At 38.4% G+C, this 23,080-nt stretch overlaps 1 protein-coding gene across 2 annotated transcripts in view; it reads right to left on the bottom strand.

The window, feature by feature from the left end:
* Positions 1-23,080, bottom strand: part of LOC132399901 (peroxidasin homolog) — a 479,222-nt gene that overhangs the window by 217,741 nt on the left and 238,401 nt on the right. For both annotated transcript variants that reach the window (XM_059980804.1, XM_059980814.1), the window contains exons 3-5: positions 19,989-20,060; positions 16,812-16,883; positions 2,153-2,224 (exon numbers count right to left, since the gene is read on the bottom strand). In XM_059980804.1, coding sequence (XP_059836787.1) covers positions 2,153-2,224; positions 16,812-16,883; positions 19,989-20,060 — 216 coding nt within the window. The remainder of the gene's footprint in view (positions 1-2,152; positions 2,225-16,811; positions 16,884-19,988; positions 20,061-23,080) is intronic.

The raw sequence follows: 23,080 nt of genomic DNA on the forward strand, positions 1-23,080 counted from the left end.
ATCTGAAACAGAAAATTCCTAACTCACATTCCAATGTTCTACACAACCTATCTGGGAATTGAATGTCATAACATTCTATAGAAAAATCACTTGTGGGGAATCAGACAGATGGCTGGTTCATGACACTCTCTTAAGCAACAAAACCTGTACTGAAATTACATTTTACTTTCTCACAGTTCATTTCAATGTGCGATGATGAACGTCTGTCATGTATCATAAACAGGTTTTTTAATGTATTACATAGTACTTTTAAGTCGATCCCACTTTCTATCAAGTAACAATTCATCCATACAAGCTAAAATGGGTTCTACTTATTCATTTTTTAATTTGGAGTCACGTACAAACCACAAAGACATTTTCTTAAGTTCCATATAAAAGCTCTTTTAAAATTCATTGCTGCTGAAAAAAAAAATTAAGCAAGATGAAATGTATATACAAATCAAGAAAGCCCTTCAACCTTCACCACCAATTATAATCCATTTACTGCCTCATGGCTATTGACGCAGAAAACCTGTGTTGTGTGTTTAATTGTCCTGCCTCTGGTCTCCGATTTCTGATTTAATAAAAATGATTAATTGTTGAATGTTATTTTAATTTCATGCAGAGAATATATTACTTTAGGCACAATCAATTTTTCACATGTCATGAATATTCCTAATTAGATTTTTTTTTGCCTTATAATTTTGTTATAGAGTCATAGTGTAATAGAACATTACGGCACAGAAACAGGCCCTGCGGGTCATCTAGTCCCAGCCGAGCTATTCATCTGCCTAGCCTCATCGAGCTGTACCTGAATCATAGCCCTTAATATCCACCCCATGTTCCAGAATATGTCATTTTGTTCCTTTCATTATGTGACAGAAGCATCTAAATACTTATTAAACAGATAGTTTCATCATTAATACTGCAATTAAGTACAAACATTTCTGAAAATGACAAGTTGGATGCTCAGTTTTATATCAGCAGGGCAATATTTGAAGGAAGTATCTGGTCCTCCTTCCAATGACTGCTGAATGGTGTTAAAAAACTATTTTTTTAAGAAAATATAATATCTTGATCAACTTAAAGGTGGAGTAGAATATATATTCCAATATTGCACAAATAGTTATGAAAGTCAATTGATGCATAATAAGTCTAGTTCACTTTCTTTTTAAATTTAGCTTCCTGTGAATTCACAATTAGAAGATTCTATGAAGGATAACAGGGGGAGAGTGATTCCATTTTAGGATTTTAATATAAAAATTTCCAAATAAACTCTTCTCGGGCTTGCAGCTGGGTACAGATATTGATTATGAGGTATTGACCCAGCTGGAACCCCAAGCAGAGTTTACCTATCATATTTGCTAGGAAAGCACTGGATCTTTTTCATAAAAATTCTCATTTATTGACATTTTGAAACAGTTAAGTGAACTCAGCCTTTTGTCCTTGGAGCGACGGAGGATGAGAGGTGACTTGACAGAGGTGTACAAGGTAATGAGAGGCATTGGTCATGTGGATAGTCAGAGGCTTTTCTCCAGGGTTGAATTGGCTAGCATGCGAGGGCATAGTTTTAAGATGCTTGGAAGTAGGTACAGAGGAGATGTCAGGGGTAATTTTTTAATGCAGAGAGTGGTGAGTGTGTGGAATGGGCTGCCGGCCGCAGTGGTGGAGGCAAAAAGGATAGGGTCTTTGAAAAGACTCCTGGATGGGTACATGGAGCTTAGAAAAATAGAGGGCTATGGGTAAAACCTGGTTAGTTCTAAGCTAGGGACACGTTCAGCACAGCTTTGTGGACTGAAGGGCCTGTATTGTGCTGTATGTTTTCTATGTTTCTATATTTCTAAACCTTGTACTTTAAGGGCTGAACGATTGAAACAATGTTAGTTTGCGCATTTGACTTTCTGAAAAGTATTAGACTTTTTGATGCTATTTTATGTTTTTTTTGGAGGGGGCGAGGAATTTAGTGGGTATACTTCCTGCTTCTTTGCCTCACTCTTGAACTCAGAAGGTGTCAGTAATGTACCTTATGTTGGTCTAGTCACCACTATTAAACTTCAATAGAAGAGGAAGAAGAAGAAACAAAATTAGTTCTCAACCTCAGAATAAAAATTAGTCTGTTAATCCAATGACAAAAGCACACAAGCAGATTATCAGCAGTGCATTCAACACTTACAATCTCTCTAGTTTGGGAAGATCTTTAAAAGTTTCTGGCTCTAGAATCTCTATGTGGTTGAAATGAATATACCTGTTGAAAAAAAAACATGTCATGAATTAGTATTCATAGTTATTACTTTAAGTTGTGAACTAAACCTAAGCCACAGCAAAATGGAGATTTCTCTGAATTTTCCATGCAACTAACATTGATGTGTTAGAAGCCAAGCAAGTACCAATTTCTTTGGAAGTAATGCTTGCATTTTTAAATTTCTGATGTATCACAACTTTTAAAGTTTTTTTCACAGGAATAAAAGAAAACTTAAGTATAAAAAGACACAGCTGGGGTATTTCCTCTCAAACAGAGTCAGCAAATGATTAATAGCAGTGATCAATTATTCCTTTTGACCTGTTTGCTAATTGACAAGGTGTCTTTTTGAAATTAAATCTGTAATTGCTCGATATCTAAAGCATCCTACATTTTCAATGGCATTGGCCCTCATTATTTAACACAGTTGTCACTTGGTCCAGTTGTTCACAGTCCAAACCATCCTTTCAATAGTTATCAAAAAAAATATACAAAATCTTTAGTCATACTAACAATTCATAGGAAGATCCAATCACAAACAAGACAAAATCTGCAGATGCTGGAAATTTAAGCAACACGCACAAAATGCTGGAGGAACTTAGCAGGCCAGGCAGCATCTATAGAAAAGAGTACAGCCAATGTTTCGGGCGAAGACCCTCTAGTGGGACTTCAGCAGAATTGCTTGACATTGCTTTTCATTAATCCATGATCTAGAGACTTAACCATTAGTTCAGATTTTGTTGCCTATGAGTAATTAATATCTAAAAATGCACTCCACTAGAGGGATTTTGTCAGATACATAATAACTTCTGCTATTATGTCACCAAGATGAAGTTGCTCTGTCAATTCCAGCTCTTGGTTGTAACATTTAGGATTCATTCCACTTTCAGGATTCAGAGTTAAAAATCAATCATAAACCCTGATAGGAAGTAAAATGTCCAATGAGATTCCACAATCAGTTAACCTTCAAACCAATCTTCAGAACTCAAAACATTAAGTAGAAGGAAACCTTTTTAATTTACAGCCAAATCAATATTGAAAAATGTTATACAGACAGCCCGCTTCATGGCCATCCGGAATTTATTGAGGAGCCAAATTTGCATTCACTTTGAAGGATCATTTATTATACGCTCACCTGGTAAAAATCACAACTAGAACAAATAATTATCCCTCAATATGCAAAATGGCAGAATTTACAGATATGACGCAGAAGAACAGCTTGAAAACTTTAATCAAGGCTTGAAAACATGTATACATTGTTCAAGTGAAAATGAGCCAAAATAACTCTTGTGGTCAAATAGTTGAACACTTTCTACTGAATTGGTTAATCTCCACAGATGTTTGTATGATAATCAGCCCTAAGGTCACTGAGACCACTGTGAAAATGGATAAGTTTCCATTTTGGCATCTGTGTTAGAAAGATGGTTTTGTAGAAATACCAGATCATACTCAGTTATGATTCTGGCACAAATGTCAAAGGAATGATAATACTGTCTGTTTTACACATCTTTGTAATTATATAACTGAGATAATTGTAGAGGAAGCCAGTAGATGTATGAATTACCTTCTGGCAAGAGAAGCAGCTTAAATAATGGTGTAACAGCAATAATAAGCATGATTTGGATTTAAAAATCAGTTATACACTGCAATTGATGGGTAATAACAGTTGAATATCAACAAACAATTTACCAGTACTTTGGAACATTACATCAATTAAACATGTTATATTGGGAAAATAGATTAATTTCACCAATTTATTCTTTTCCTGCCAAAATATGATTTCATTTTTTAGGAAAATCCCTTTTCATCAATTATATTTTTGTTCCAAAAGAACAATTCCACTTTTCCCATAATGCAGTGTGAGACTGCCTAATAGAATCAACGCACAAAAGAAAACCTGGGAAGGAAAATATCAATCAGCTGATCCAGTAAAAATACATATGAGTGCCAGCATAAAAAATGCATTTGTATGTTACAAAAGTACTAACTGAATGCGTGCCTTCTACTGTAAGAGGTTTATTTGAACCGAGGCTGCACAGCTTTAACTGCATGGCAATGATTCTGGCTCTGCTAAATGATATTGCCAGTTGAGAGGCCTTTTCAACGTCTTCATCTCATCTTTAGTGATTATTCCATTTTCCATCTATTTAATTCATTTGTTGATAACCTAGTGATTTATTAAGACCTCATTGCAGAGGGAAGAGAATCTAGAGATTGGATTTACGTTTGTGATTGCAGTGCCAATAAATTAAATGGTTCATGGCTAAAAATATAAGAAAACAAAATTTTTGCCTGCTGACTTTCATACAGTATAAACAACTAATTGACTTTGAGAAGACAGTGGTGATTCATCATCTTGAATCAATGCAATCCTGCTGATAAAGGAACCCACACAATGCTTATTAGTTGGTGGGTTTCAGGATTTAGACCGTGCGATGATAAATACATTTTCAAGCCATGATGATGTGCGATTTCACATGGAAGTGGTCGTGCTCCCATTCAACCAAACTCTTTGGCGATAGAAGTCACAGGTTTTGGAGGTGCTAACTAGACAACTGCAGTAGGTGAAACAGACGGTACAGACTGCAGTCAACGTACAGCAGTGGTAGAAGAAATTAATGTTTAGGTGATGCATTTGAGTATTCTGGTTGATACCAAGTTTTTGAGAGTTGTTGGAATTGCACTCATCTGGATGTTCAATTCAGAAAATTTTCCACCAGAAATTCAGGTGGAAAATCTTTAGAGCAGGTGGTCCCAACCTGGGGTCCACAGACCCCTTGGTTAATGGTGAGGGTCTGTAGCATAAAAAAAGGTTGGGAACCCCCTGCTTTAAAGTGCCATGAAATAATTCATGAGCACAGATCTTCATTTAGGAGCAACACATAAATTGCTGGAGGTACTCAGCAGGTCAGACAGCATATATGGATGGGAATAGCAGTCTATGTTTCGAGCCAAGACTCTTCATTAGTCCTGAGTGAAAAACAGAGAAATACCAAAGGAGAAATCGGGAAAACTGGGATGGCTTGAGTCTTCAGACATATAATGTATGTAACCTGGTGACCATTATGTATTCACCCAGGTAATGCTAAACTAGCTGCCTATGTCTTTCAATGACATCATTTTTGTATGGATGGATTAGAAAGAAGAGTTGCCATGTTCTAAAGAGAGCAACGTTCGATGCTTTTCCCAGGTTTAGTGAGGAAAGGTGAATAATATCTGATAATATCCATGTAAATTTGTTTATATTTGTTAGTAAATCTAGAATATCATTAATTTGTCATGTTTTACATGTGGATGCTTTAGATTTTCGCGCGCAAGATAGCGGCGCTGGAGAGCATTCTTGTGCGAAGTTCCTTATTGGCCTAGTAGTCATTTTTAGCAATTTTAGTAATTACTTTTTTTAGTAATTTAAACTCCAAAGCAATATTTTGTAAAAGTTTTTATAGAATTTTACTTCGGTCTTATGTGGATTGGTGATAACATCTCCTCCTCTCTGACAATCAACACCGGTGCACCTCAGGGGTGTGTGCTTAGCCCACTACTCTACTCTCTCTATACCCATGACTGTGTGGCTCTGCATAGCTCAATACCATCTATAAATTTGCTGATGATACAACCATTGTTGGTAGAAAATCAGGTGGTGAAGAGAGGGTGTACAGGAGCAAGATATGCCAGCTAGAGGAGTGGTGCCACAGCAACAACCTGGCACTCAACATCAGTAAGACAAAAGAGCTGATCATTAACTTCAGGAAGGGCAAGATGAAGGAACGCACACCAATCCTCACAGAGGGATCAGAAGTGGAGAGAGTGAGCAGTTTCAGGTTCCTGGTTTTCAAGATCTCTGGGGATCTAACCTGGTCCCAACATATCGATGCAGTTATATAGAAGGCAAGACAGCGACTATACTTCATTAGAAGATTAAAGAGATTTGGTATGTCAACAAATACACTCAAAAACTTCTATAGTTAAACAGTGGAGAACATTCTGACAGGCTGTACTACTGTCTGGTATGGGGGGGTGGGGGTGGGGGGATGGTGGTGGTTGATTACTGCACAAGACCGAAAGAAGCTGCAGAGAGCTGTAAATTTAGTCAGCTCCGTCCTGGGTACTAGCCTACAAAGTACCCAGGACACTTTCAAGAAGCAGTGTCTCAGAATGGCAGTATCCATTATTATGGACCTCCCCAAGACATGCCCTTTTCTCACTGTTACCATCAGGGAGGAGGTACAGAAGCTTGAAGGCACACACTCAGTGATTCAGGAACAGCTTCTACCCGTCGGCCATCTGATTCCTAAATGGACATTGAACCCGTGAACACCACCTCACTTTCTAAATAGATATTATTTCCGGTTTTTGCACAATTTTTAATCTATTCAATATATGCTTACAGTATTTGATTTGCTTATTGATTATTATTTTTTCTTCTTCTCCTACATTATGTATTGCATTGAATTGCTGCTGCTAAGTTAACAAATTTCATGACACATGCCGATGAAAATAAGCCTGATTCTAATCCTGATTCAGATCCTTTATTGTTTCATGACCAAGTGTGAATGCAACTGAATAACGTGAATGTGTTAAATCTCTTTTTATGTAGCGGGATCGAGGAGAACTCGTTTCAGGGTCTAGCCTATATGAGTTTGGAAGTTAACCACGTGTGTGCCAAAGTGGGTATACCTCTTAATTAAGATGAGATGGATTTATTCATATTTTTGATGTTGCACATAAGATAAGATAGTTGGTAGGATTCTAATGTTGTTTGTATTGTTTTTAGAATTGCCACTACCATATTGGTTTTGTATATTTTCTTTTATTTATTTTCATTCTGCATACGTAACAAGGGTGTGGACTGATATTAAGCTGAGATTGTTACAACAGGAGCTGTTTTTTTAAAAAAATTCATTATGTCGGTATATTGAGGGTATTTTGATACCCTCTTTCTGCATTAAAACTTCTATAACAGATAAAGGAATTAAAGAACTGAAAAAGTATTTATTGTCCTGCATGTGTATTTTCCCCAGGCTACAATAGACAGACTAGCTAAAGATGGCAAATTTCCTGCTGAGGAACATGAGATGTGTTAAGCACAGGACATTGACAAATGTATGAGCAAAAATTTCATTCAAACAAATGTTTGGAAGCCAGAAATCAGTATCTACCTCCATTGTGAGAATCTCTGCTCACTAGTTATAAATTCCATCCCTCTTTCTAGCAACAGACAGAACCTTACCAACCTTTCTTAACTGGAAGTCAGAACTGAGTTTTCATCCTTATCGAAGCCTTTCCCAATTCTGACTCTTTGCAGTTCTTCACCAATAGTTAGTACTAATCACTCCTTTTATAGCTACTGATTATATTTATTCTTTTTTTGTGTCTTTAAGTACAACTACACCAATATTATTTTGACCAAGCACTGTAGATCTTTTCTCTTCCAAAGCAAAGCTTTTGAATTTGACCAACATCATTATGTCACCTGTTCTATGTTGGATTTGGTGTCCTAGTGTCCGTTTAAATGGGTTGAGATTGTATTGCTTTATTAAAAGTTATATATAAATGTAAGTTGTCATTGTAGTCTGCAGCATATCATAAACCTTAAATCTATCATCTATACATAGGCTGGAGAGAATATTTTACAAGGAGAAAGTCATGCTTTCCACAAGATTCAGAGATATGTGAAACAAAATGATGTGCTTATATCAACAGACATTTAAAGACAGCTAGCAGCTGTGTTGTAAAACCACAACCCAATCAAACGGGGTCAGTTGCTATTAGAATAATAATACTTGAATTACAAAATCTCATCTTCATTTTTTTCATTTATCTTTTAAATAACATAAAATCTTCCCATTACTGATCAATCCTGAGACAAACATTTTCATTGCATTGCAAACCCTACACTTCTGAAAGCAATGACATTTTTGTCCAATCAGCAATTTCCTTCTTTGACTTTCACATTTACTCTCACACTTAAGCAGTTTCTGCTTTTGATTTTTGTAATTACTGTTCCAGCCTTTCTCAAAGCAATATTCAGTGCACCATCCTGTTATCCATCCATTCGTTTGTTATCCAAAACCTCAGCTTCACTGCTCTATGATAGATTTCGGGTTAGCACTTATTTTCCTTGAGTTGCCTCTCAAACATTGCTTAACTTAGAACTTTCAGTTTGCCTGCAAATTTAGCGATTATAAATCCTATGTTTGGCAAAGGTTCATTGATGTTCCCTCCCACGAAATAGTGATTAAACATGGTGAAGCATGACACATGCCCTTTCAAGTCTGGCTTAAAGAGAAAATGTCAGTGTTTTATTATTGAAGCTAGCCAGCACCTTTATGGTAGGTGAACCACACTGTGTGCCTTTGCACCATGTGAGAGGAGAAATTAAATTGATTAATTATGTGATCCATCATCTGAGCAGGCAGGGAAGTAATCTGGAAACAGAATATTGTTTAGATCATAGAACATAGAAATCTACAGCACATTACAGGCCCTTCAGCCTGCAATGTTGTGCTGACCATGTAACCTACAAATAACTTGTGGTTTATAATACTCCCACTGTACTAGTTCCATTTGGTACAAGGAAATTATTTAGCAACAAATGATTAATTTGGTTAATATTAAAAAGTCAGTATTAAGCAATATAATTAATTAACATGATGATCTCAGAAGCCTGTGGGGTATCTATGTGATGATTAATAAACTTTCCTGAACTCATTTAAAAAACAATCCCATCCAGTTCTTTTATAATATGGGAGTCCCTGTCAAGATGTGGAAAGGGGAAAATCACCATATAACCATATAACAATCACAGCACGGAAACAGGCCATCTCAGCCCTTCTAGTCCATGCCGAATGTTTACTCTCACCTAGTCCCACTGACCTGCACTCAGCCCATAACCCTCCATTCCTTTCCTGTCCATATACCTATTCAATTTTTTTTAAATGACAAAATTAAACCTGCCTCTACCACTTCTACTGGGAACTCATTCCACACAGCTACCACTTTGAGTAAAGAAGTTACCCCTCGTGTTACCACTAAACTTTTGCCCCTTAACTCTCAACTCATGTCCTCTTGTTTGAATCTCCCCTACTTTCAATGGAAAAAGCTGATCCACATCAACTCTATCTCCCTCATAATTTTAAATGCCTCTATCAAGTCCCCCCACCCAACCTTCTATGCTCCAAAGAATAAAGACCTAACTTGTTCAGCCTTTCTCTTTAATTGAGGTGCTGAACCCCAGGTAACATTCTAGTAAATCTCCTCTGTACTCTCTCTATTTTGTTATGAAATCTGAAACAATGGAATCCTGGAACACTGAGCCACCAGTCCTGTCCCTCTGCATCAAAGTCTCACTAATGGCTACAGTCATAATTCCACATGCTAATCCATGGCTTAAGCTCATCTGCCTTTCCTACAATACACCTTGTATTGAAATATACACAACTCAGAACATTAGTCCCACCATGATAAATCTTGTTTCCTGACTGTATATATAGGCTTAACAACATCTTTGCCCACAACCACTCCACTATCTCTCCAGTGCACTGGATTTTAATCCCCACCTCCGAATCTAGTTCAACACCTCCTACTCCACTACCCTCTCGTCTCCATGTAGCACTAATAATCATTCCCACAGTTCAGTCCGAAATGTCCCATCTTCATGGTTCATTGAAGTACAGAGAGGTATGGGTCAAATACAAATAAATGAATTAACTTAGATTGGCAACTTGATTAGCAATGGACAAATCACACTGAAGGACCTGCTTCCATGTTGTAAAGCTATAAATCTATGAGGGGATTGATCTTTGAGAAGGATGAACTGTATTAGGCCACATAGGCTTCTTGATCTAAACATATCTGTGGAATACTGGGTTTAGTTTCCTTGAGGAAAGATTCAGACTGACATTCATAAATAGACCACATATTTCTGGCGGGAAGTTAATGAAGTTAAAGGCACATCTGCCTGATTGTTCATACATGGTGTCTCTAAACTTAAACTCAGTTTTATGGAGAATCAACATCCCTAAAGCAGAAGCAGAGGGAAGGATAAAAATAACCTTATTATTAAGGAATGTTGAAAGCAATTAGGATTCTTTTCGTTGACTCAAAAATATGGGCCTTATTTAGGTCAACAAAAAAAATCTTCTTTTATTTTTTTTTATTCCCAACAGGTGACATTCCATTTGGAATGAAACACAAGCTGCTCAGCTGGCTCTACCTCGATGTTAATGCAATAGTATGAAATCCTAGATGCCATATGGCAGAAACATGCTGGATAATTATAGGTGCCATTGATGTGCTGGAATGATGGGTAATTAGGCAGAACCTCTGCTGCCCTTCCTTGGCAATGAGGAGATTCAGTAAAGCAGGTGTTTCATTAGCTTTTATTTTCTAGATTAGAAAAGAATATGTGAACAACACACACAAAATGCTGGAGGAACTCTATAGGCCAGGCAACATCTATGGAAACAGCTGACGTTTCGGGCCAAAACCTTTCAGCAGGACTGGAGGGAAAAAAGTTGAGGAGTAGATTTAAAGGATTTAAAGTAGATTTAAGGAGGGGAGAGAGAACAACTAGGTGACAGGTGAAACCTGGAGGCAGGGGGATGAAGTAAGGAGCTGGAAAGTTGTTTGGTGAGATGAGGTGAGAGAGGGAAAATGGGATGGGAAGTGGAAAAGGGGGGAAGCATTGAAGGGCATTACTGGAAGTTTGAGAAATCTCTGTTCATGCCATCAGGTTGGAAGCTACCCAAATAAAATATAAAGTGTTGTTCCTCCATCCTAAGTGTGGACTCAACACAACAGTGGAGGAGGCCATGGATGGACATAACGGAATGGGAATGGGAAGTAGAATTAAAATGGGTGGCCACTGGGAGATCTCGTTTGTCCTGGTGGACGGAGCATAGATGCTTGGCAAAGTGGTCTCCTCTATGTGAAGCTTATTAGAATCAGTCAATGTTGAAGTGTCAAAAGTACGTTCACCAGTTCAAATATTTTACTTATAAAGATGTACTGGAAGGTGCAAAGGGTTAAAGTAAAGGGACCCAGGGACGCTACTCTGGTATTGATATCCTCAACTGAACATGCTGATCTTAATGGCACAACTTATTATTACCCGCATAGATAGAGCTTTGTGCCATAAAGATAGAAAAGTTTATGCTTCAGATGTCATGCAAGTGCACCGACATGCTGATGGTTTTTCAGGTTTACTTTTTGAGAGTTTAGAAATTTAACTAGAAATACATTTGCAAAATATTGTGTATTTTGCAGTATTAAGCAGCCAGAAATTGATACCTTCAGAGTGAAGCATGATAACAATTTCTCGTGGCATTTAGTATTTCACTAGAAATTCAACATGGCACTTCCTGGTGTCATTCCCCCATGTACCTATGCAATGATGTCAGCAATGGAATTGGAATTGGATTTGACTTATTATTGTCACGTACAGTGAGATGGAGAGCATTGACGCACAACATGGTAAAACTATAACAATGCAGAATAAAGTGTAACAGCTACAGAGAAGGAGCTGTGTGGGTAAACAAAAAGTACAAAATCATTAAAAGCTAGATTGTGAGGTCAAAAGTCCAACGTATTTTACAAGAAGCTGTCCTTGAGCATGATGATACGTGATTTCAGACATTTTCCCCCCAATGGAAGAGGGGAGAGGAAGTTTTCTGGGTGAGTGTGGTCTTTGATTACATTGATTTCTTTACTGAGGCACTGAGAAGTACATACAGTCACTTGCTATGCAGTAGTTCTTTTGAAGTACAGTCCAGAAACATGGACTGTGGATGGTAGTGATTGAGCTATGATTATTTGGCACTCCCAGCACATGATCTTTTTAGCACAATGCTGAAATAAATGCCAACCAGGTTAGTAAAAGATTTGTCTTTATCCTTGTCCCACCATGAAAATGAACTCAACATCCCATTTCCCAAACCTACAGCACATCCACATAATTCCTTCATCAGTGCCTCTCTAATTTTTCAACACCTCTCTCCTCAACGTAACACTAGTCCACATCAATGAACCATCACCAAGTGCAATCAGATCTCCACATTACCCTCTCAAGATCCCATTCACTACAATGATCCAGTGCCGGTTACCGGCTTACTATCCTCTCCCCATCCATACCAGTAAATATCAGCCTCCTTTCCCATGACCTTTAGAAAGAATGGTCCCCTACACCTGCTTTCTTTCCACCCTCTTAATATCTCCTGCTTCCAGTCAATCACTGCCGCACATCCCCGCAATTAAAGCTCGTTTCAATTCAGCAATATCTCGATGGTGTCATTGACCTCTATCTTCTGAGCTTAGCCTCAGAGATAAGTAACAGGAAGCACAATTTCTTTTCTGACTATACCGTATGTATCTCCAAATCCCATGTGCCCAAGATCTTGAGACTCTGACAAAAGTTAATAACCAACACATTCATTTACACTCAACCAATGCAGCTATAAAAGGACATTTGAATTTCAAAGCAAATGATGACTATAAATCAGATAATGCTCTTGCTCCAGATTTATACAAACGGTAATAGAATCAGAATCAGGTTTAATACCACCAGCATGTGTCATGAAATTTGTTAACTTAGCAGCAGCAATTCAATGCAATATATAATATAGAAGAAAAAACAAAAAAATAATAAATAAATAACAGCAAATGTATATTGAATAGATTAAAAATCGTGCAAAATATTTAAATAATATATATTGAAAAAGTGAGGTAGTGTCCAAGGGTTCAATATCTATTTAGGAATCGGATGGCAGAGGGGAAGAAGCTGTTCCTGAATCGTTGAGTGTGTGCCTTCGGGCTTCAGTTCCTCCTACCTGATGGTAACAGTGAGAAAAGGGCATGTCCTGAGTTCTGAAGGTCCTTAATAATGAGACACCTCTCCTTGAAGATGTCCTGGGTACCTTGTAGCCAAGATAGAGCCGACAAAATTTACAATCCTCTGCAGCTTCTTTCGGTCCTGTGCAGTAGTCCCCCGCTCCCCCACTCCCCCATATGAGACAGTGATGCAGCCTGTCAGAACGTTCTCCACAGTACATCTGTAAGTTTTTGAGTGTATTTGTTAACGTACCAAATCTCTTCAGACTCCTAATGAAGTATAGCCACTGTCCTGCCTTCTTTATAACTGCATTAATATATTGGGACCAGTTTAAGTCCACGGAGATCTTGACACCCAGGAACTTGAAACTGCTCATTCTTTCCACTTCTGATCCCTCTATGAGGATTGGTATGTGCTCCTTTGTCTTACCCTTCCTGAAGTCCACAATTAGCTCTTTCGTCTTACTGATGTTGAGTGCCAGGTTGTTGCTAAGGCACCATTCCACTATATCTCACTCCTGTACACCCTTTCGTCACCATCTGAGATTCTACCAACAATGGTTGTATCATCAGCAAATTTATGGATGGTATTTGAGCTATGCTGAGCCACATAGTTGTGGGAATATACAGAGAGCAATGCAGTGGGCTAACACCCTTGAGGTACACCAGTGTTGATTGTCAGCAAGGAGGAGATGTTATCACCAATCTGCACAGATTGTGGTCTTCTGGTTAGGAAGTCGAGTATCCAATTGCAGAGGGAGGTTCTGCTACTTCTCAATCAGGATTGTGGGAATGATGGTAATAAATGCTGAGCTATAGTTGATGAACAGCATCCTAACATAGGTGTTTGTGTGTTGTTTAGGTGGTCTAAAGCCATGTGGAGAGCCATTGAGATTGCATCTGCCATTGACCTATTGTGGCAATAGGCAAATTACAATGGGTCCAGGTTCTGGCTGAGGCAGAAATTCAGTCTAGTCATGACCAACCTCTTAAATCATTTCATCACTGTCGATGTGAGAGCTACTGGGTGAAAGTCATTACCGCAGCTGACATTATTCTTCGGAGGCATTGGTATAATTGTTGCCTTTTTGATGCAAGTGGGAACTTCTGACCATAGCAATGAGAAGCTGAAAATGTCCTTGAATACTCCCACAGTTGATTGTACAGGTTTTCAGAGCTTTACCAGGTACTCCATCAGGACCTTCCACCTTGCAAGGGTTCACTCTCTTTAAAGACAGCCTAACATTGGCCTCTGAGACAGAGATCACTGGGTCATCAGGTACAGCAGGGATCTTCACAGCTGTTTTTGTGTTCTCCCTTTCAAACTAGGAATAGAAGGTGTTGAGTTCATCTGGTAGTGAAGTATCGCTGCCATTCATGCTACTGGGTTTCACGTTGTAGGAAGTAATGTCTTGCAAACCCTGCCAGAGTTGTCGTACTTCCGATGTTACCTCCAACCTCATTCAAAATTGTCCTTTTGCCCTTGACAAAGCCCTCTGCAAATCATACCTGGTTTTCTAACAGGCCTGGGTTGCCAGACTTGAATGCCACAAATCTAGCCTTCAGCAGATGACGTACTTCCTGGTTCATCCACAGTTTTTGATTTAGGAATGCACAGCAAGTCTTTGTAGACACACACTCATCAACACAGGATTTAAAGAAGTCGATAACAACTGCAGCATACTCATCCGGGTTCGGAGATGAATCCCTGAATACAGTCCAGTCCTCTGATTCAAAGCAGTGGTGTAGATGCTTTTGTGCTTCCCTTGTCCATACCTTCTTGCTCCTCACTGCAGGTGCTGCAGTCTTCAGTCTCTGCCTACACTCAGGGAGTAGAAGTACAGCCAGGTGATCAGTCTTCCCAAAGTGAGGGCATGGAATAGCACGGTAGGCATTCTTGAAGGTGGTGTAGCAATGACCCAGTGTGTCATTTCCTCTGGTATCTCAAGGATCTTACTTAGTGATTTCTTTCAGACTGGCCTCATTAAAATCTCCCAAAATGATGTTGAAGGCATTAGTGAGTGTTATTATCTAATACTGCTGATATTCTACGTAATGGAATTATAATTTCCAATGCCTATGTAATGACTGTGAAGTGTTGGGAAGGTAAACAGTGGCAATGGGATATCATTTTGTAAACATTTATTAGTAAAGCAGTTTAATAAACCTGCGTGTTATTGAATACAAACATGGGAAATGTAAGTTTAAGTTATCTGATGAAGGCACATTTTAAGTTCAAATTTAAAGAAGGTATTTGGGGTGGACTTACAAGGAAAGTGTTCTGAAGTCAACATATGTATGCACAGCTCCAGATACTGCTTTGGACAAATACAGGGCATGTATCATCAATGTGGGAGGGAAAATGCACACAAGTACAATTTAAAGGGAATGTGACAACGCAAAGGATATTAAGTAGATAAAAAAATTTTGAAGTCTTTCTGAACAGTTTGGGGAGTATCTCAATCCACCTCCAACCTTCACCAAATCTCAAGGAGAGCCCTGAGATGTAAAAGGGTAAAAGCCTGAAAGAGCAGTCTCGTGTTTAATATAACACTACATGATACCACTAAGCTTGTTGCTGATAGATTCACGACAACGGCACGTTTGCTCATCCAACGCATGAACGGAATTCAAAACAGTTTCAGTTTCTGAGATTAAGTTGCACAGGATCTCAGGGAGGTGAGACACAGAAAAAGACAGCTGTCTTACATGATCAAACATCAGACTGATAATCATTTAATATTTAAACAAGTCCCCTGCTTGATTGATGAATATTCCTCTTTTTTCCCCAACAATTCAGATTTCAGTAATAAAAATAACATCGAAAAAAAAGGTAAAAATCCAATATTCATATCCAGATATAATTCACCTGATCTAACTTTAAACAGGTCTGATATGAAATTTCATGTTATTTAATATTATTTTTATTTAAATAAATATAGATATTTTTATTTTGAATTGTGCTAAAATGAAAGGGAAAATAATAGAAGTTTAGAATGCATTCAGGAGAGTCAGTTTGTTCTACAGAACTTCATTAGTGCTTTATGGGAGATAATACTCAGCTACCTGAAATTAGAAATTGATACTATTGGGACTGAACACCCATACAAGTGATTCTGCAGATTCAGGAAATCTTGAACTGTGCACACAAAAATCTGGAGGAACTCAGAGGCACCGAAAGAGAGAAATGAACACTCAACATTTTGGGCTGAGAACCTTCATCAAGACTGTACAAATACAGGTGGCTTTAGGCCCAAACTTTCCCAATGGAAATGGTTTTGAGAGTCTTCAGAATTTAATGACGTGGAGAGATACACCAGGGAATTTGAAGACGCCCCTGTGAGCCCCATCTCACCATTGACTAAATTAACTGGCCCCTCAATTTATGTATGAAAATAAAGGGGAGAAATTAATTAACAATGCTGAAGCAAATGTAACCCCCTGGGCTACAGAAAAGTGAAACCTGATTTCTGCCCAGTATCTCAGAGGAAGCTACTTTTAGCACTATTCTATCCATTTTGCTGCAGGTATTTATATTCCTGTTGTGCAGGGATGTGGAGATGCTGCTGAGTCCCAGATGCGAGAGGCTTTCTTTGGAAATTCCATTCAAAGCACTATTGAGTTCTGAGACTCTTGCATTAATAGAAAGGAGTCCAAAGAATTTCAAAGACAGAGAAAAGGTTACAGAAAAGGAAAAGGCACTATTAATATAGCGAAGATTTCTCAAATACTTTGATTAATTTAGAAAGTATTAATTGTTACTCACAGTTGCTCCAGAGACACAAGCCCTTTAAATGCTTGCCTGTCAATTGTACGAATGTTATTCTTGTACAGGTAGCTAAAAATAAATCAAAAAATGAAAATCAGAAATATTGTTCAAAGCGAGTGCCACGTTTATGACGCAGATATTGCTAATTCTGATTCTTTCTCCTTCTTCCTGTTACAGGAGAGCACAGAACAGTACAGTATAGCCCATAATATCTGTGCTGACCATGATGCCAAACTAAGCTAATCCCATCTGCCTGCATATGATCCATATCATTCCATTTCTTGTACAGTCTCTGTCTGGCTAATTCTTCTTTGATATATTTCTTAGACACTTTTAATCAACTCCATTTAATGCCATAAAATTCTCAGAATCCCCAGTCTAGTCCTCATGAATACTCTGAAGTCCAATGTTATGCATTAATTCTAAATTGCACAGTGAAGCTGGGCAACAAACAGCAAATGATGTGCGTGAAATACATTCTTTGTTCTATGGAGCAGGAAGCTCTAAGTGATAGTCAACTGATTTATTAAAAAAATGAAATAGAAAATGCTGAAAATGCTCAGTCCATCAGGCAGTAGCTGCAGAAAGGAAACAGATGAAAGATGCTGAACTAAAATATTGGTCTACCTTCTCTCTCCACAGATGCCACTTGACCTATTGAATATCCCCAGCATTTCCAGAATTACTTTGGATCTACAGTATTTGTTTTCAAGATCTTTTAAAATTTCTGTCCACTCTGTCTGTTTGACTATAGATCATAGTGACAAAAGATTCACTTATATTTTGCTCCAGCAGATGAATGTATGTGCCACACACATTTTTCAAGCCATGTAAACAAGCACAAACGAGCCACATGTTAAAGTGAAAGCCTTTATATGACTTGGAATTTCCTCTACTTTGAGGAGAACTGACAGAGCGATATCTACAAATTGCAATATCTATAAATATCTATCAATGCATTCACATAGACTTAAGGAACTACTGTAATCTGGGCAAAATCCAGGGATGAATTTGATTGTTTCCAGTTATCCATTGATAAAGTGATGGCATGGTTTGTTCTGGTAAACTAAGTAATAGCTTATCTGTTCTGTACATGAATGCATTGAAGCAAAAATATAATGCTAAGGTTTTAGAAGGCACTGATAAAGCCTCAATTGGAGTATAGAGAGCAGCTTTGGGCACATTATTTAAGAAAGGATGTGCTGACATTGGAGAGGGTTCAGAGAGGTTCAAGAGAATGATTCCAGGAATGAATGGCTTATCATATGAGAAGCAATTGATGGCTCTGGGCCGATATTAGTAGAATTTAGAAGAATGACAGGGGAGATCTCATTGAAATCAATCAAATGTTGAAAGGCCTAGATAGAGCGGATGTGGAGAGTATGTTTCTTATTGCGGAAGAGTCTAGGACCAGAGGTCTCAGCCTTAAAATAAAGGGAAATCCATTTAGTATGAGGGGTGATTGATAAGTTCGTGGCTCAAGGTAGATTGAGTCAATTTTAGAAAACCCAGCTCATTTACTTTTTTTTTAAAAAACATAATCCCCTCCTACATTTACACACTTAGTCCAGCGATCATGGAGCATACGGATCTTGGACCTCCAGAAAGTGTCTGTAGACGTGTGATTGATAAGTTTGTGGCCCAAGATGAGTTATACAGCTCTCGTTACATGCACATGCAGGTCAACTCTGAGTGATTTTGCAGAAATTTTCAAGTTAATACCTCATCTCCTTCTACCTTAGGCCACAAACTTATCAATCACCCATGCTGTGGACACTTTCTGGAGGTCCAAGATCCGAATACTCCATGACTGCTGGACTAAGTGTGTAAATGTAGGAGGGGACTTTGTTGAAAAATAAATGTGCTAGGTTTTCTAAAAATGACTCCTTCTACCCGAGGCCACAAACTTATCAATCACGTACAGAGATGAAGAGAAATTTCTTTAGCCAGAGGGTAGCAAATCTGTGGAATTCATTGCTACAGGTGGCCATGGAGGCCAGCTCATTGGGTGTATTTAAGGCAGAGTTTGATAGGTTCTTGATTAGTCAGCGCATGAAGGCAGGAGAATGGTATTGAAAGGGAAATGTATCAACTATGTTGAAATGGAGGAGCAGACTCAGTGGGCTTCATAGCCTAAATATGCTCCTATGTCTTATCGTCTATATGGCATTGAAAGTTGGTTGTTTTTGCTAACATTCTCCACTGCAGCCCAAAAACAAATTGGAACAACATTTTTCAGACTGCAGTGACCTTTATAGCAAACGACAGCTTGTGGCTTCTTAGCTTGCCCGCTCAAAACAGGCGCGTAGCACCCTATGAACTCTGCAAGTGTAATCAGCAGCACTTGTCTAACAATATACCCAAGTCATCATGAGACAAAGTAAATTCAGTCTTACGAAGGAGCCAAACACATGTAGATCACACTTAACAAGAGCAGGACAATCAGATATGGAAATGTATGTTAATGCAGTGTGCAATGTTTCATTCAATTAGCAGATATTTATAACATGCATTTATTCAGCCATTCTAAATTCAAAATACGTATGATGGTGTTCAGTGAGACATAATTTATTCATGAACGTTGAAGCAAAAGATAACTAGCTGAAGTTAATCTCCAGTGTTTTACCCAGGAAGGAATTACATTTATTTTTAAGCCATGCTTCAGCAGAAATGACCTGCTCTGTCCGTGGCTGTTCAGCCTAAATGAGGATTATATTAGTGCTGTCCAAACATGCACTGTGTCCCAGCAATTTCAGTACATCTCTTGAAACTTGCACACATATAACCCAGAGGAGCAAATAGTGAGCTTCAGAAATCATGAGACAATTGCTACAGACTTCATTTCCTGATAAAACTTCATTACATAGTTCGTAGCAATGTACTTTGCAATTTTACAGACCATGGAATTTCTAATTAAACCAAACCATGCGAGGTAACCACTGTGCTGGTCACTGGAGCCCTCATTTAACCTTATTCAACTAGTGGAAAAATCAGGTTCCTGTCAGAAACCCTTTTAAAATCTTATTCAATAGGATAGCAAGTTAAAAGCAGTAAAATGTAAAATTGGGAAAGGTACAGATATATCACTTTCCCCAGTTATTTTAAGGTACAGTAACTAAAATCAATCCAATAATCAATATATTGGACATATCAGAATTCAAATACTGCACTTACAGGTATTTCAGGTTGTCCAGGCCTTCAAATGCTCTCCTTGGTATTCTTTTGATTTGGTTGTTGTTCAATAACCTATAAATGGAGAGGAGAAATAAACACTCTTGATTTCCACAATATATTCTGCACACACAATGAAAAATATTTCCTCCGTAAGGACTAGGTTCATGGAAAAAAAAAATCCAAGTTTCTGTATAAACCCAAGAGTCTGGAAATGCTGAAACTGGAGCAAAACACAAACTGTTCAAAGATCTCAATCAGTCAAGCTGACTCTGTGGGAGCAGGCGTGTTGACAAAATTATGGGCTGAGACACTGTGTCAGTCCCACATCTCAAAGATTCTTTTTTTACTATTTTTTCTTATTTGACCAGATATCCATGATTTAGACTATAAAACCATAAGATATAGGAGCCGAATTAGGCCATTTGGCCCATTGAGTCTGCTCCACCATTTCATCATGGATGACGCACTATTCCTCTGAGCTGCAATTTCCTGCCTTCTTCCCCGTCTCCCTTCATGCCCTGACTAATCAAGAGTCTATCAACCTCTAACTTAAGATCTGGCCTATGAATAGTTCAATTTGCTTCAAATATTAAACACCCTATATTAATAAAAAAAAGAATTTTGGTTATGAAACTGCTTTGAAATACGTCTCATGATTAAAGACATTTAGAAGCATCGAAGCTGACAGAAGGTTATTAGAGCAGATTGCTCTGTCCAAGGACAAGATACCACCCAGACTGAACCCTCCAGATCATTAGGAGCTGCACAGCCACGAAAGGCTAATTCAGCCAGCAATGTAGTGGGTTTGTTAGTAAGTAGGGAAAGGGGGAATGACTGTGAGTCACTGCTGGATCCAGACTTATCCTGGTCATTAATGACAAGATGGCATATGGACACAGAACTCACAGAAAATTTCTAAACTGTCTCCCAAGAATACAAATGTACTTTTATTACCAGGAACAAACAGGACAGGTTGGAGTAGATTTTCAACATTCCAGCCCAATTCTGAAATGCTCCAATTTTCATTTTGTACACAGGACACAAGCTGAACACTTACTCCTTTGTTCTTTGCAGGAAAGTAAATAGTAAATTGTCTTTTTTTCTACAAAAACACTACAATGAGACAGTCCAATGACAACTTTGGTATGTAATAACTTGATAATAACTTGTCCATTCAAGGCAAAGTAACATGTGCCAAATCATTCTTGGCATTTAGAATTTGTATATCCAAACAAAGCTTTCTTTTCAGCTTTATTATCATACTGAAACCACTGAAATAAAAGTATGCACAAAAGCAGAAGAATGTTATTTTAGACAGGTTGCCAACTGAAAACTCATGAGATAGTGGTGACTGTCTTTCAAGGAAGTTTCTTTCAGCTTTAAACATTTTCCCTCCACTTTGTTCCATGAATGTTATTCTCAGCAGATGCTCTTATTCAATGTGCAATTCTGTCACCTCACAAGTTATTTTGCTCAAATGCCCCATTTGGGCATACAAGAGCAACTGCTGCTGCGCAAATCACGAGCGGTTTCAAAAATCATGGCAGAAATCATTCAGTGTGTTTCTATCATTGCTGAAACTGGTAACAGGATGTTACTTCACCATTGTGCACATCTACAAGGAGCACTGTTACAGGAAAGCACCATCCATCATCAAGAACCCCACCACCCAGGTCAGGCCATGCTTTCTTCTGACTGCTGCCAAAAAAAAAAGGAGGCATAGGAGCCACATCAGCAAGTTCAGAAACAGTTATTACCCGTCAATCATCAGGCTCCTAAACCAGAGGGATAATTTCACTCACCCCAAAACTGAAATGTTCCCACGAACTATGGGCTCACTTTCATGGACTCTTCATCTCATGTTCTCAATATTTATTGATAATATTTATTGGCACAATTTGGTGTCTTTTACATATTTGTTGTTTGTCTGTCTTATTGTGTATGGCTTTTCATTGATTCTATTGTGCTTATTTATATTTACTGTGAATGCGCACAAGAAAATGAACCTCTGGGTTGTATATGGAACATCTATCTGCTTTGATAACAAATTTACTTTGAACTCTAAACAGGCATTCCTGTCCAGATTTTAAACAGTTTTGTTTTAAAAAAGTCCACAAGTTCCCTATATGTACCTAGACAGTCTCAGACTTTTACGCAGTAATCTAATAATTTTATGTATTGCTCTGTATTGTTCCGTAAATAAAAAAAAAACAAATTTTATGACATATGTGAGTGATAATAAACCTCATTCTGAAATGGGTCCTTAGAACATAAAACATAGAAAACCTACAGTACAATACAGGCACTTCGGCCCAGAAAGCTGTGCCGAACATGTCCTTACCTGAGAATTACCTAGGCTTTATTTCTTAGCCCTCTATTTTTCGAAGCTCCATGTAGCCATCCAGGAGTCTCTTAAAAGACACTATCACTTCCTCCTCCACCACCGCCACCGGAAGACCATTCCACGCATTCACCACTCTCTGCGTAAAATCTTACCCGACATCTCCTCTACACCCACTTCCAAGCACCTTACAACTATGGCCTCTCGTGCTAGTCATTTCAGCCCTGGGGAAAAGCCACCGACTATCCACATGATCAATGCCTCTCATTATCTTGTACACCTCTATCAGGTCATCCCTACTCCTCTGTCGTTTTATTGTAAACTGAGAGTAGGAATGGGGCAGGGAGAGGGAAATCATGGTTGGGAAAAGGGGAAGGAAGATGGGAGGGAGTGTGAGGCACAAGAGAGACATTATGTAATGATCAATAAAGCAATTGTTTGTAATCAAATGACTTTTCATGGAGTCTCAGGGTTGGGTATGTATGCACCAATGTCATCCCCTACCCCTGGCACTCTTCTATCACCTATCATACACCCCTCATGCTGCACATCACCATTCCCAACATCCTTTGCTCCTGCTAGAATTACAAACTCACTCTCCACACCATATTGGCAAATATAGTTCTGTGTGAAACTCTTGGACACCCTAGCTGTGTGCCAAAAGACGTTTGCACAGTACTATATATCCTAACTATATAATTCCTTCCAAAGTGCATTATCTTTAGCTTGCCAGTGGTGTAGTGACATCTAC

Source organism: Hypanus sabinus, chromosome 1 (assembly GCF_030144855.1).
Source record: "Hypanus sabinus isolate sHypSab1 chromosome 1, sHypSab1.hap1, whole genome shotgun sequence".
NCBI lineage: Eukaryota > Metazoa > Chordata > Chondrichthyes > Myliobatiformes > Dasyatidae > Hypanus > Hypanus sabinus.